We start from the raw sequence: 15543 nt of genomic DNA, 5'->3' as shown, positions 1-15543 counted from the left end.
AGGACCCGACTGTGACTATTTTTTTCAGCCTTCGACCTAGGAGCATATGTTGGGTTATTAAAGTTTTCAAATATTATTTTTTTCTGGCAAATCTGTTTTGAGCGCCCGCAAATGACTTATCTGCCTTGAATAAGCTTGATTCAATGATGATATTCTGCAAGTGGCATCGTAAGGACCCGACTCTGACTATTTTTTTCAGCCTTCGACCTAGGAGCATATGTTGGGTTATTAAAGTTTTCAAATATTATTTTTTTCTGGCAAATCTGTTTTTAACGCCCGCTAATGACTTATGTGCCTTGAATAAACATAATCCAGTGACGATAGTCTGCAAGTAGCTTCGTAAGGACCCGACTCTGACTATTTTTTTCAGCCTTCGACCTAGGAGCATATGTTGGGTTATTAAAGTTTACAAATATTATTTTTTTCTGGCAAATCTGTTTTGAGCGCCCGCAAATGACTTATCTACCTTGAATAAGCATGATCTAGTTACGAAATTCTGTGAGTGGCATCGTAAAGACCCGACTCTGTCTATTTTTTTCAGCCTTCGACCTAGGAGCATATGTTGGGTTATTAAAGTTTTCAAATATTATTTTTTTCTGGCAAATCTGTTTTGAGCGCCCGCAAATGACTTATCTGCCTTAAATAAACATGATCCATTGGCGATATTCTGCAAGTGGCATCGTAAGGACCCGACTCTGACTATTTTTTGCAGTCTTCGACCTGGGAGCATATGTTGGGTTATTAAAGTTTTCAAATATTATTTTTTTCTGGCAAATCTGTTTTGAACGCCCGCAAATGACTTATCTATCTTGAATAAGCATGGTCCAAAGACGTTATTCTGCAAGTGGCATCGTAAGGACCCGACTCTGACTATTTTTTTCAGTCTTTGACTTTGGAGCATAAAATGAGTTATTCAAATTTTCAAGTATTATTTTTTTCTGGCAAATCTGATTTTAACGCCCGCAAATGACCTATCTGTCTTGAATCAACATGGTCAGTTGACGATATTCTGCAAGTGACATCGTAAGGACCCGATTCTCATTTTTTTTTTTAGCCGTTGAATAAGGTACATAAGTTGATTTTTTCAAATTTTCAAGTTTTATTTTTCTCTGGCTGATTTCGGGTTGGGGTGGTTAGTGTGAAGACAGCTACACCACTTTGAAAACTGTAACGGTTATATAACCGTTACAGTTTTAACCTATAGACCATATATATGGTCTATAGTTTTCTATTTAGTCCATAGAATCGTTTGTATCCATCTCGATTGCTTGTTGCGTCTCCGTATGAATTTTTCGATTTTATTTTTTTATGGCAAATTTTATGAGATCCGAACGATTTAAATGCCTGAACAAACGTGAACCAACGAATATCTTGCGATTTAGACCAAAAAAACTTACAAAAAGTGGTTTGGGGTGGCTGTCTTCATGCTAGCCACCCCAAACCACTTTAAAAAATAAAATAAAAAATGAAGGAATCGGGTCCTTACGATTTTAATGCCTGAACAAACATGAACTAACGAATATCTTGCTATCTAGACCAAAAAAAATTACAAAAAGTGGTTTGGGGTGGCTAGCGTGAAGACAGCCACCCCACAAAAAAAATGAAAAAAAAATTGAAGGAATCGGGTCCTTACGATTTTAATGCCTGAACAAACATGAACTAACGAATATCTTGCTATCTAGACCAAAAAAAATTACAAAAAGTGGTTTGGGGTGGCTAGCGTGAAGACAGCCACCCCACAAAAAAAATGAAAAAAAAATGAAGGAATCGGGTCCTTACGATTTTAATGCCTGAATAATGATGAACTAACGAAAATCTTGCTATTTAGACAAAAAAAAATTACAAAAAGTGGTTTGGGGTGGCTAGCGTGAAGACAGCCACCCCATTTTGTTTTTAAAAAAAATGCATGTTAAAATCGGGTCCTTACGATTTTACCTACTGAACAAACATGAACTAACGATGAACAAACGATATAGATATGCCATTTGCGGGCAAACGATTTGGGGTGGTCAACTTCACGGGCATGCGTGGCTTGGAAAGTACTGGTGAAGAGGGTCGTCACGTCTCTCAGCCATGAGGATGCGACAAAAAAGAAAAAGAATCATGATCGTTCCTTTAGAGCAGAAAGCAGAGTAGTATCTAAAGAAGATGTAGGGAGGGCACCTTACCATTTCGGGGTCGTAGTACAGCGAGCGCTCCTCTTTGTGCTGAGAGCGGAGCGGATCCTGCCAGTAACAGAAGTGGTGCATCAGGAGCCCATTCTGCTCGTACTACTCCAGTCCAACCTAACGCCACTGAACCAGCGCCTACACGCGCCCAATTTCCGTTCGCCAGCACCCATATCTGGATAAAGTCAGACGTTAACATGCAACCTAACTGGAAGCTCAAGCGAGACATGACGGGGGATATACTGCGCGGCGTGCAAGTTACTAAAATGCAATTATGTATGAACTTTCTCAATGCGCCAACGAACCGAACGCTTGGCTGGACGTTCGCCACTGATGCCAAGCTATTGAAATAAGACGTTGGTGCCCGGTGTACGCCATGTACGGTGCGTGTATTACTATCTTGAATTGAATTATGGCAACACTTCTCTAGAATATGACGTTATGAGCCGCATACGGCGTTGACCGGTCAAGGCTAAAATTAAGATTCTACTACTTCTAATTTACTAACTATCGTGGTTTTGTACCAATTTCGTAGCGTCATTACAGATCAGAGGGATAAAGTGGGAATCTAACTCTGATTTTAGCGTCTTCAATATAAAAACCAGGTTAGCTACTCGTACCTTAAATAGGGGTACCACTCACGGTAAAGGAGCAGTCCTCAGCTGCAATAGCAAGCAAGTTTCCATCGCAGCTAAGCGCTGCAGCGGCGAGTCTAGCTGGCCGCTCTGGCATCAGGCACGTCACGCGGCGCCACGGCGCTATACATGATACATACAGCTCGCGCCATGGACAGGCGCCATCTGAAAAATTGATAAATTTATTAGTCCTGTTGTCATGTTATTAGCTAGAAGCTCGGGTGAAGACACTGCACGCGATGCAGCGTTATAGATGCTACTTTCACACATCTGCCTTTTTACAGCATGACGTCAAGCGTGTGTAGCACAAGGCAAAGCTTGAGAAAAAAACTTTATGGAAAACCTTCACATCCATATACTACGTGTGGGCGGCGTTATTAAGGTATAAACAGAATGAATACTCACCATAAATGCTAGCCAGAGCATGCACTGTATCCGCACTAGACGCTTGAACCAACAGGCATCTCCACACGTCCGCACGCCTGATCGCTTGACGCCAAGCACGGCACGCGGCGCCACAACACGCCAACTCCACGCCACCCAGCCATAGGAACACCAGTTCCAACACTACGTCCAGTCGTGCGTGAGTTTGCCATAAGTCAGTTGCTATCTCTTCTGCGGCCATGATTTGCAGGCTTCTTTTGGCGTTCCGACATTTAGTTAGTCCGTCTTTAAATCTGTAAGGTTTTACAAGCTTTATTTAGCTTGCAATGTAATTTGTCCTCGAAATTTGTATTTAGACCACAACACGAATCTAGCGTAAAGATACCTAAATATTTAAGTTGTGCATTATACTGTAGCCCAATTTTGAGAGCTGGAGTTTTGACTGCTGAAGTAAATAGCGCTGTGACGCGCAATTCGTTTTACTTTTACGATTTGAAGTAAGTGATTGGATTGTCAAATTTTAGTGTTTGGTGGCTTATTTACATATATAGTTTAAATAAATAAATAAAATTATAAATAAGAAATTCATAGTGTGTTCATGACATGAGTGTCAGCTGAATGAAACATGTAAAGTAATAATGAGTATATTATATATAGCTTTGAGGATTTAAGAATCATACTGAAAATATTCCTTATTGAACAAATAAGCACTTGCCCCAAACACTTTATAATAATTATTTACTATTTTTCACCTCCCGAATGCCGGCGAAAATTACTTACCGCTGCGCATATTATTATAGAATTTATTATACGTTTTTAACTCCACTAAAATAAGAATACATGTATTTAGTTCTTGCATCGCTACACCAAAAAAAGTTTACCTAGGAACCTTCTATTTTTTTCAGTCACCTTTTTGGTTTCTTCTTCTTTTCTTCTTTTTCCTCTGTATTGTCCCAGTTTATTTGAGGTCAGCCCTCCTAGTAATCCTGCGCCACATCACACCGCTGTGGGTTATTGGTTCGGCCAAAAGAATCCGGTCCTAAGAATGAATACAGTACAAGTGTACATTACGACTGAAATTTGAACCCACGATTCTCACACACACACTGTGAAAGGGATAACAACAACAGTTTCTATATTGTGCACTTTACAATAAGCGCACGACTATGATGTAGGTGGAAGCTCTCAGTCGATCAAAATAGAAATCAGCTGTGGTCGGCGCATGCGGTCTGGTTACGTCATAACTATATTAGCGCAAAGATACGTAAAATCTAAGACAGGTAAACGAGATGGCGCTGTACAGCTCCATACATTTTGCAGTAACTTGCCAAAAGTTGACGTTTGAGAAATCAGTGTACGCAAAACATATGACCAAAGAGAATTTGAAATTGAGGTGGATTTTCAAAGAAAGCTTTGTTTGGTTTCCCTTTAATATGACAGCGCCATCTGTTTTGGATGTCAAAATAAGGAGCACGTTTTTTTCGTATAGGTACTTTCTTTACCTCTCTATTACAATCAATTTTTTTTGATAAGCGAAAACGCCAAATAACATTACACCCTACTCATAGGAACAACTCTGTTCCTGCCGGTGAGTAAGGTTACCAGAGGTAACGAGGGGGGAGGGGGGGAAGGGTCTAGGGTCCTACAACTATAGCTAGATACAAATATTAATCCTAACAATAGTAAAAACTAAAAATTTATTGATCAAAAATCCGTGCTTCAAATTTAACAGCTGAAGTATATGCCACTTTTGCGTACTATATTTTGGTAACTTCTCTCTTAGTCTTTCCATTTTATTTACCATCAATAGCTCTTTGGTAGAAAGTATACCTAGATGTAAACATAATTATGGCAAATCTCATGATATGGCAGCACGATATGACAATATTTGTGCCCTACCAAACATAACAGCCGTAACAACCATCAGAGAACGCATTCTACTGTTTACCGTTGATTCATACTCATACCGCCATAGATTCATACCGCCAAAAGATGGCGCTATGAATCTCCAGCATTGCGAATAAAAACATCATTTTCAAATAATACTTTGATAAGGGTTTTTTCGGCAACTATATTATTCTTTCAACAGTCATCATTGAGCGATTCTAAAGAGCCAAATAGATACCCTAATATGGTTGCATTATTTTAATTTTGTACAAATCAATAATGCTGCTGAATTAATTTTATTTTGTAATAACAATTTCGTCAAAAATTTGAACTTACTGGCAAACAAACTTATAAAGTTTCAAAGTTTTTATTTGCTAGAATCATGGTCAGGTACAATGTGATGGACTTAAAATAACATGGATCAGCACAATTCACCATTTTTAGTGGCATGCAAATTAAAATATACAATTTGAAATAAATGAATTAATTGAATTAAAATAAAATTAATATCATTATAACTAAAATAAAATAAAATCACAGTCATAAAGAATATACAAATTTACAATGTCAAATTCTAACCTAGGTATAAACACTTTTTAATATTAAATAAAGGTTGAGGTTGAGGTTTTCCGAAACAAAATGTCAAGCGTATTCGTACTCTAAAAATAGGGGAGTTAAATCATAAAATAAATAATATTTAAATAACATCGCATTATGTAACAAAAATATTTTCATAGTTTTCCACCCAACGATGAGATTTGATGCGCCTAGGGCTGAACTGGCACGTCTGCCATTAAATCCTTCGGAAGTTAGAGATTCGTTGTTGCATCACAACATCCGATCGGATGACATGCTCGGGGCAGTTCTATTCAGTTCACTAAACTTTTCTACTCGACTGCGAGGTATTGTTTATTTTGGTTTTACCCTAAGATAAAGATAGTTTATTATTCAAGTAGGCATATTACAATGCGCTTATGAACGTCGAATGAAGCTACACCGGCTCTAACCCTAAACCTCTGACTCGAGAAAATTTAAATCCCCCCTCCATTGGAGGAAGATTGAGGTTTGTAGTGTGGAGCAGCATTAGAATGAATTTCATCTCGCAGGGCACCACAAGCATATCCATACGTAGTCGCCATTAGATATATCGGAGCGGCCAAGGCGCTCACAAATATCTGAACACGCCTCTATTCAAGGCGCTAGAGTGCATGTCCAGATATTTTTGAGCACCTCGACCGCTCCGATATATCTGATGGCAACTGTACAAATACAAACACATTAAATTAACTTTCTGTACTATAGGACTCAATCACTCAATATCTATTGGCATATTAAAACATTATACTATGCATGCAAATACAATTTTTATCAAACATTACACCACTGGTAATAAAATTAATAATTATAGTCTAAACAGGTAAGAATAATAAATTAAGAATAAAAATCAATTACAGTAATTAATCGAAAAATAAGTATTAAAAAAATTGAATAATATGTAATTTATTGTCAATTAATTAGAGATTGGAAATGAAACTGAGAAAGAATGTCAAGACAAGAAAAAAAACATTAACGTAAACGTTAAATGTCGAATATTGATTTAATTTTATTGACTAAACTAACTTTGCATATATTGCAATGACACTGTGTAAAAATGTCACCAATTAACGTCGAATTTCAATTAAAACTTGGCGTTTATTACGTTAGGTATGTAATCACTTCTAAAACAAGGCTGATTTAAAATAAAACCATAAAATTGCAAACAGTGTTCCAAAACACCTATGTAACTCCTATGGAGATGCAGGCGTACATAGGCTACGGAGACTGCTAACTATCAGGCGGGCCGTATACTTGTTTGCCACCGACTTAGTATGAAAAAAAAAACAGTTCAACATACATTTCTTTCCTTGGCCAAACTAAAGCATAAGTCGGTGCTTAGTGAATAGACCAATGGGACGTTTTGAATATAATGACACAAAATACGTTTTTTATTGAAACAAATACCTAGCATTGACTCCGGACTACCTGCTACCGGCAGTTGGAATACTACAAATACAAAACCTATTCTCTGTACCCCTAGTGTAAATATTTTCGACAGCGAAACGTGACGTACGCGTTTGCGTTAAGTGTCATTTTGTATGAGATTTTTGACTTTCCAAAACGTCCCGCTTGGCGCGCTGTTCAAAAACCCATACAAAATGAGACTTAACGCAAACGCGTACGTCACGTTTCGCTATCGACTAAATTTACACTAGGGGTACTGTTTTAAAAAGAGTTTTAAAACCCTGAATTGCAAAAACCCTTTAAATAAAATAGGATATAGTTTTTTTTTATACTACGTCGGTGGAAAACATGCATACGGCCCGCCTGATGTAAGCAGTATCCGTAGCCTATGTACGCCTGCAACTCCAGAGGAGTTACATGCGCTTTGCCGACCCTAACCCCCTCCCACCCTCGTTGAGCTCTGGCAACCTTAATAAAGTAATAGTTTCCACCGTTTGAGTTTGTAGACCGATTAATCCCACATTTTGATAACGGTGTTATGGGAAATGCTCATGTAAATAATTGACATGTAATTTATAAAATTATACAATAAATGATTATGATTATGAATACCAAGCAATGTTGGCCGAACGTTAATTATAATTGACCATATTGAAAATTAACCATTAGTTAGTAGTAGTAACGATTTACGGTTCAATTTGTAATGGTTAATTTTCAATATGGTCAATTCTAATTAACATTCGATCAACACTGGTAGCAAGTACTTCATGTACCTACATGTCTAGAGCCAGTTGGAAAAATACTATTTCTAACATTACTGCCCATTATTTAAAAAATGATAAAATTACCTCCATCCACAATAAATTAATATAATTCTCCTAGGTAACACGACGCGTTTGTTAGCGCTTGCGGAAGACAGGCTGACAGACAGATAAACAGACAGGAAGACAACAGATTTAATACACACGCGCTGTGAGTTGCATTGTGTTGTGTGCCTCACTCCAATATTGTTTGCACAAAATCCATTTAAAGTAACAATTCAAATAAGGATTATACTCAACATTGCGCGGTATCTCTAAAGCAAATAAGTATGCCCATGTTCAAAGGAAACCGTCACATCGGTGCTGAAGTCTAGCCATAAAATAAAAACATCAGATCTGATGCGCTATACAATTATATATCGGACGAATTTGTAAGCATATCTCTAAAGTAAAGACGCTAAGCGTGAAGAATTTCGTACATTGACAGGCCATTTCCTATCGGCGATGATGTTTGTGGTCATGCCACTGTGTTATAGGTAAAAAACTTAAGTAAGTCACCTGTTGTATGTAGTTGTGACGTGTTCGAATAGACATTTTGACGACCGGTTTGGCCTAGTGGGTAGTGACCCTGCCTATGAAGCTGATGGTCCCGGGTTCAAATCCTGGTAAGGGCATGTATTCGTGTGATGAGCATGGATATTTGTTCCTGAGTCATGGGTGTTTTCTATGTATTTAAGTATTTATAAATATTTATATATTATATATATCGTTGTCTAAGTACCCTCAACACAAGTCTTATTGAGCTTACTGTGGGACTTAGTCAATTTGTGTAATAATGTCCTATAATATTTATTATTATTTATTATTATTATTATTATTTACATTTGTTTTGTTTGTGTGTGTCTTTTAAACATGTATTGTCTATTCGAACACGTCACAACTACATACAACAGGTGACTTACTTAAGTTTTTTATCCATAATGGGGGAGTAATATTGGATATACGAGATTTTTTCGAATGTCGTAGAAACAACAGAATTTGTATGGCCCGGCGCTACTGTACGGATCCGAATGTTGGACAGTGAAAAGAACTCACGAGCAAAAGGTACATGTCAACATGAAGATGTTGAGATGGGCGGGAGGTGTGACTCGACTCGATAAAGTACGCAACGAATATATAAGTGGCAGCTTTAAAGTCGCACCAATCACCCAGAAACTCACCGAAAACCGTCTCAGATGGTACGGACATGTCAAAAGAGGAAGTGAGGACCATGTGGTACAGCTTGCACTAGATTTGCCAGAACAAAAGAAAGGTAGAGGCCGCCGGCCCCTAACCTGGTGGTCAAAAATACAAAGAGACCTCAAGGACGCCCATTTGCCTGAAAAAACAACCCAGGATAGATTAGCCTGGCGCAGAAGAGTGAGGAGACCCGACCCCAAATAATGGGAAAAGGGCAGGACGAAGAAGAGGGGGAGTAATATTGGCTGCGTTGAAACGGTGTATTTTTCTCGTATAACGTATACGAGATTTTTTCGAATGTCGTAGAAACAACAGAATTTGTATGGCTTTAAAAATCAGTCACACGGCGTCTATGCTATATTTTTTACCGTATACCGTACGGCCTTCCCGCCGAGGATGCGAGATGCCCGAAACGATTTTATCGAATGCCATGCTCAGTGGCGCTTATGTTTACGTTGTTTCGTTCACACGGACAAACTGGGCTTCCGCGAAAATCGAACTTCGTGAAATGCGGGCATCTTTCTCTGTCATTCTAATTACGTCTCAGTGAGAGTAAAAGAGAAAGATTCCCGCAATTAGCGAATTTCGGTTTTTGCGGTAGGCGTTTCTCGTATACGATAAAGCACAGGCGCAGGCTGCAGGTTGTACAGAAATAAAAGTGCTAAATGCAGTCTATCTGTCAATGTACTAGTGATGGGTAGGACATCAATTTAAAATGAGTTTGTATGAGTACCTCATTCTCTAAAATGAGGTGTTACAATGTCTTACTTCAAATGAGGAGAGGTACTAGCACTTTTGCAGCATCGACTATTCCATCAACTCCAACGGCAGCAAACCATATTTAATGTAAATACATATTTAGGCATTGCTAAACTTCCTTTTAAATATTTACTTGGAGTGCAATTCTGGAGGTTTAAAACAGAACTTTAACAACAGAAGACATACATTTAAGAATCAAACTAAGGAGTTAAAGTACATACATCCTATTGCAACTTAATTTGATGCTTTTATGAAACTTGTTCTAATTTAGCAGTTTATTATTTTTATTGTTAGATTGTTCAGTATCAATCCTTGCTACTTGATATCATTTTAAGTTTAACATTCATATATTGAAATAAATACTAACCATAAACTACCAAACAAACAATTAACAAACTAAGGAGAACAAATCCAATATTTTTTGTACCATTATTATATAGAAATTACTAACTTACCACCTCATAATTTATCAGTAATAATAGCATTGTAATATGATAACAAACGAAAGCCTCAATAACGTTCGCGCGGTAATGCCACCGGCGTGTAATATACACTTGATTTTTGTATGCAAAAGACACAAAGAAAGACCCACAGGTATATTTTATCGCGAAAACAATGTTAATATATTGTTATTTTGGTATAATTATAAGAATGGTCACTGATCACTATTTATAAAACACAACTAAAGATTACGAACAACTTTTTCGAGTTTCTCGTACTATAAATATGTCAAAATCATAAATGATCGAAATACTATACGAAGCACGTTAACAAAAAGTATTACAAATTCAAATCGTTAAAATGTACATGTTTATTTCACCTATACAAATTATATTTACTTTTTTATTAATAAACTAATGTAAAATATCATATTTTGTGTACGCCACTATATTATATTTCAATAATTTAAATAATATTTTGGTCTCTTAAACGATAACTGTTTCTAAGCTAGCTTCGTAAATGCCCAGTGAGACTTGGTTGGCATTTCAATCGCTTATCAAGTAACCATTTCACTGTCCAGTCTAATTGATTCAGATTATACATGACACCAGCAATATGAGTCTTGAGGTCAGGTTATACTGGTATGCGCGTTAGTACAATAATAGCTAACAAATATGGAGGCCTACCGCGAACCACGAAGTTTTGCCTTGCTGTCGCACTTACGTATGAAATTACAAGTGCGACAGAGAGAAAAAACTTTCTTCGGTAGGTTCTTTGATGACTTAGATTTTTCGCTTTTGACAAGTAACTTAGCAATGCTAGGATCAAAATGGCGTAATATGTATGTAAGCTTGCGGACGCTTACGCTTGTTTTCTTTCGTGTTTCATTTTTAACGTATTTTCGATGAGGTGTTATTGAAGCACGGCGCGTGTCTGTCTCACTCCCTCTTTCGGTAAATCTAATTCATTGTTTCATTTTGAAAGGATTTTTGAGGGGATGTCACAGTGAGGCGAGTGAATGGTACAAACACAACGCATTTCTCGGTGGACCTTTTGTCCTTGCAATAAGGTTTGTAGTTGGGCAGTTGATAGTGTGAGCGATGAATGCGATGACGTCAATGACTCATTTCTTCATTTGAATGTCGGCGAGCACCGAGCGCCTCGCGACTCTCTTGCGAGTTGTGAGGAACGCGAGTGAGTTTGAAAGGCTGAGAGTTTTTTTTCAAATTTGAAGTGTTTGAATGATTTGAGTGGTAAGAGCTGTGTGTGATGCGCGCGAGTAAATGAGTAAAATTAATTGAGGAGTGATGTATGACATTTATGCGGTGTGAAGTTCTGCGACAATTTAACTAAATGAGTGGTACAAATGAGGTGCCTCACGAGTGAGCAACTCAACACTACAATGTACTAAATTCTTTGTGGATATCGTTCTTACCTTAGCTATAGACGTTACGCATAATAAATCAAGGCAAATAATACCAACTACTGTGTATGTGCGTGCGTTTATAATATTACTTTAGTTAATAAATAATTGTGAGCGGAAGTAGGAGGAGCGCACAAAAACGGTTTATCTGTACCACTTGGAGTACTGCTGTCACCTTTGGGCAGGAGCACCTGGATGCCAGCTTGGACCCTTCGACTCAGTCCAAAGGCGCGCTGTACGAATCGTCGACGATCCCAAACTCACAAGCGGCATTGAACCATTAAGTCTAAGGAGAGACTTTGCCTCCTTGTGTGTGTTCTACCGCTTGTACAATGGGCTGTGCTCTGAAGAATTGTTTGACATGATGCCAATGGCCACTTTCTATCACCGCACCGCTCGCCGTCGGCAGGGTGTTCATCCTCACACCCTAGAACCTAAATGGTCGCGCACTGTGCGGTTTAAGAGGAATTTCCTCCCGCGGACGCTCCGGCTGCGGAATGAGGTCCCTGCCGAGGTTTTCCCGAGGGTATACAGTATGGGGTTATTCAAAAAAGGAGTGTACAGGTTTTTAAAGGCTCGGCAACGCGCATGTAACAGCTCTGAAGTTGCAGGCGTCCATAGGCTACGGTGACTGCTTACCATCAGGCGGGCCGTATGCTTGTTTGCCACCGACGTGGTACAAAAAAAAATCTGTACCTTTTTATGGTTATTCTCATTTATCCTGTACTGCATCTAACTAAAATCGTGTTTAGTATATTAAAGGTCAGTTTTTATAGTGTTTTGTTTACATTGAATTTAGCAATCACCCACGTCCATTCGTTCTACGCTTCACGCTTGAGATTAAATTCAAAGTAATGAAAAGTATTTAATTTAATTTTTATTTTATAGGTTAATCAACAACCCATTTATTGTTTTCAATTATTAAAAACATAAACTAGTTCAGGTATCCCGACTTCCTCTATGCAATTAATTAAGCATAATTAAATAAAAACATGTGAAATGTGACAAGTGGTTGGTTGAACATTTTAATGTTACTTCAAGGTTGAGCAATGTTTGAGAATTATTGAGCATTATTTTTGCACGATATTGTATAATTTTACTTTGTAAATCACTTCAAAATACGTATTTGTTTTTTTTCTATCTTGATATTTCTTTATTTTGCTGTTATTTAGCAGTCTTCATCGACACCATTTTTGGGCCATTTTAGACGGACGTTATTTCACACGACCCTTAGAACTTAGAAGGTTAAGAAATCCTGATTTTCTTTGGTACATATACTAGCTATGCTCTTGTCGTGTTGTGCCTACATACATAATTACAAATAGTTTAATCAATAAGAAACAATAATCTGCGTAAATAATTCGCCACTCATGCTTGTTATTGCATGAAGCGCTTATAAAGCGTGGTCGGCGTCGCGGGCGCGTCATGCCCGCTCCCGCTGCCCGCCGCCGCCGCCATGTCGCCGCTCGCCCGCTCGCTGCTCGCGCTCGGCGCGATGCTCGCTGCCGCCGACGCGCATGTCTGGGTGATGGAAAACGCCCGTCCAGGCTGTGCCGGATTCAGAATATGTATTTTATATTTGTGTTTTAAGCATAATAACTATATAGGTTGACTTATAAATTATTACAAGCTTCGTAAGGTAATACAGTCCGTTTCGATGTTATTTTAACTTGGAATAAAAGATTAAAGCGGTTTCATTTTAATACTACGTCGGTGGCAAACAAGTATACAGCCCGCCTGATGGTAAGCAGTCTCCGTAGCTTATGGACACCTGTGACTCCAGAGGTGTTACGTGCGCTTTGTCGGCCCTAGCTATCATTCCGCACCCTTGTTGAGTTCTGGCAACCTTACTCACGGGTAGGAAGGAACACAACACTATGAGTAGGTCTAGTGTTATTTGGCTGCGGCATCTTTTTGTATTGTATTTAATTCACGAATAAAATAAATTCAGCAGGATAATGTCTACCCTCACAAACAATACATTTGGCAGGTTATTCGACAGATACACAAATATTTTTTAACGTAATTAATGAATTTCTAACTAGATCTAATTAGGTCAAAAACTTTTTTGTGCGAGTTAGCGTTGAATGTATTACCAGGCTGTGGACATCATACAATAATATACTTTAAAACCTAATTTCTTGTTCACAGAAAAAACGCCAGAATTATATACCAAACGTTTTTGACCTAATTTTACAGGGCTGAATCATAGTTTATCAAAAATAAGCAAGTTGAGGTTGACTTTCAAAAAGTTTCGACGATAAATTGCTCACTTTTGTTTGCCTCTATCAGCGGCTCGCCGGTACGATGGAAAACCCATCGAGGACATCATTTTCGAACTCAGGGCTACAAAGACAGGTAGCGGAGCACTTCATGACATACCCGATGTAAGTGCAAGATCTAGCTATTATTCTACTCATTTGAAATTATTTTATATAATATTATATAATACTAGTGGGTCATACGTATATCAATGGCCACAGCATCCTTGTCGGATGATTGTTGCAACGTCATTATCTTCAGTTGTGCCGGTTAATGCAACTTCGCTTATGGCTTAGCAACCCAATGGCAGCACGAAATTTTTTCCTACATATGTCATACGAATAATTTGTGTCACAAGTTGAGGTGTTATTTGTCGCTTTATATTGCTTGTTATCCAGCGCATATTTGGTCAAGACTGTGCTTTTTCTGTATTTTTACCGCACTTTGAAAAATGAGGTGGGATAAATTTACTCCGTTTTTCTTACAATATATTATTTAAAAAAAAAGATCCATTATTATCAGACTTGGAACCATTAAAATTTTCTTTAAATAAATGTCATTTGGAACCCTTGAAACATTATTGAATTTCGTTCTAGAGATTAATACCTACCCACATAAACTGCGAAGTAATGAATCGAAATGAATTTAAGTATAAAAGTGATTTTCAGATAAAACAAATCTGCATGTTTCTGCCTTTCAGTACTGCGCAAAATATGGTGCAGAAATCGAATACCAGAGCGTGGAAGTATGCAACGATTACGAAGGCCCTACGTCAGCACCTCGGAAGCCGCCAAAGGTCCGCCCGTTGGGCGAAGACACCATGTCACCAGTGTATGCGACCTGTAAGGGTATCGAATGTGGACCTCTCGTCTTCCATGTTACCCAGAGATGCGTCCCCTAACTCAAAAAATAGCAAATAATAATGTTTAATTGTATCTACGATGTATATAAATATGAAATAAATAATAAGTTTTTGTAATTAAAACCTTATTTTATAATAAAGTTACTCAAAGATTTTCTAAAAAAGATCATTTCCTAACGATTCAATCATCTTTTGTTACCTCTACTTATATCTTTTTATGATGTTCATGATCACTTTCATTGAAAATTTGTGAGTTGTGCAATCAAAAGTGATGTTTTGTTTATTTATAATAATTTTTCTTAATAACTTGGTACCTGTTTTTTAAAATCATAAACCACCCGTTAGTTCCAAGATTATCCCAAAATTTAAATTATTTCCTAGACTTAAAACAATTTTAGTGTAAGCATATACGTAGGTTGCGTTGCAGCAAAGCAGTAGGTAGGTTTAGCACAGGAGCGCCACGAAAGTATCTCGCGTTCGAGATAGACTATGCGTTTATGTTTAAATTTTGCAATTAGGTAAGGGTGCGTTGTCTATCTCGCGGGCGAGATACTGTCGCGGGGTTTCTCTCTCCTCTTGTGCTAAATCTGCAGACCTTGTGAAAAGTACCTTGAACCGAACCTTAGCACAAACCTAAAACACCGACTATTAGGCACTGGAAACAATAAATACTTAGCAGATTCCGGTAACTGCTAGTCAGTAGTCTCCATAAAAAACTCTC

General features: G+C 37.9%; 2 protein-coding genes across 4 annotated transcripts; one reads left to right on the top strand and one right to left on the bottom strand.

Moving 5' to 3' along the window:
- Positions 1 to 2033: 2033 nt before the first annotated feature.
- On the bottom strand, positions 2034 to 4726 carry LOC133518371 (uncharacterized). 3 transcript variants are annotated; one of them, XM_061852045.1, is made up of 4 exons: positions 4097 to 4726; positions 3209 to 3480; positions 2811 to 2968; positions 2034 to 2343 (listed from the first exon to the last, which is right to left on the bottom strand). In XM_061852045.1, the coding sequence occupies exons 2-4, from the start codon at positions 3426 to 3428 to the stop codon at positions 2140 to 2142; spliced, it is 582 nt and encodes a 193-aa protein (XP_061708029.1). In that variant the 5' UTR covers positions 3429 to 3480; positions 4097 to 4726; the 3' UTR covers positions 2034 to 2139. The 3 variants fall into 3 exon arrangements, 2 of the variants coding, with proteins under 2 accessions (XP_061708029.1, XP_061708030.1); XR_009799471.1 differs by lacking the exon at positions 3209 to 3480; XM_061852046.1 differs by lacking the exon at positions 4097 to 4726 and having other exon boundaries at positions 3209 to 4060.
- An 8393-nt stretch (positions 4727 to 13119) lies between these two features.
- On the top strand, positions 13120 to 14945 carry LOC133518369 (uncharacterized). The gene is made up of 3 exons (XM_061852044.1): positions 13120 to 13266; positions 13991 to 14085; positions 14661 to 14945. Exons 1-3 carry the CDS (start codon positions 13155 to 13157, stop codon positions 14859 to 14861), a joined length of 408 nt encoding a protein of 135 aa, XP_061708028.1. The 5' UTR covers positions 13120 to 13154; the 3' UTR covers positions 14862 to 14945.
- The last annotated feature ends 598 nt before the right edge of the window (positions 14946 to 15543 follow it).

This window comes from Cydia pomonella, chromosome 5 (assembly GCF_033807575.1).
Source record: "Cydia pomonella isolate Wapato2018A chromosome 5, ilCydPomo1, whole genome shotgun sequence".
NCBI classification, from domain to species: domain Eukaryota; kingdom Metazoa; phylum Arthropoda; class Insecta; order Lepidoptera; family Tortricidae; genus Cydia; species Cydia pomonella.
The sequence above is the reverse complement of the archived record's forward strand: the minus strand, read 5'-3'. Positions and strand labels throughout refer to the sequence as shown.

Excerpts from the sequence above, each read along its gene's own strand:
- LOC133518371 (XM_061852045.1), bottom strand. The coding sequence starts at position 3,428 with ATGGCCGCAGAAGAGATAGCAACTGACTTATGGCAAACTCACGCACGA. Across the intron at positions 2,969-3,208 it reads TGCTCTGGCTAGCATTTATG|ATGGCGCCTGTCCATGGCGC; the intron begins GTGAGTATTCAT and ends TCAATTTTTCAG. Across the intron at positions 2,344-2,810 it reads CTGAGGACTGCTCCTTTACC|ATATGGGTGCTGGCGAACGG; the intron begins GTGAGTGGTACC and ends GACTTTATCCAG.
- LOC133518369 (XM_061852044.1), top strand. The coding sequence starts at position 13,155 with ATGTCGCCGCTCGCCCGCTCGCTGCTCGCGCTCGGCGCGATGCTCGCT. Across the intron at positions 13,267-13,990 it reads CTGTGCCGGATTCAGAATAT|CGGCTCGCCGGTACGATGGA; the intron begins GTATTTTATATT and ends TGCCTCTATCAG. Across the intron at positions 14,086-14,660 it reads CACTTCATGACATACCCGAT|TACTGCGCAAAATATGGTGC; the intron begins GTAAGTGCAAGA and ends TCTGCCTTTCAG.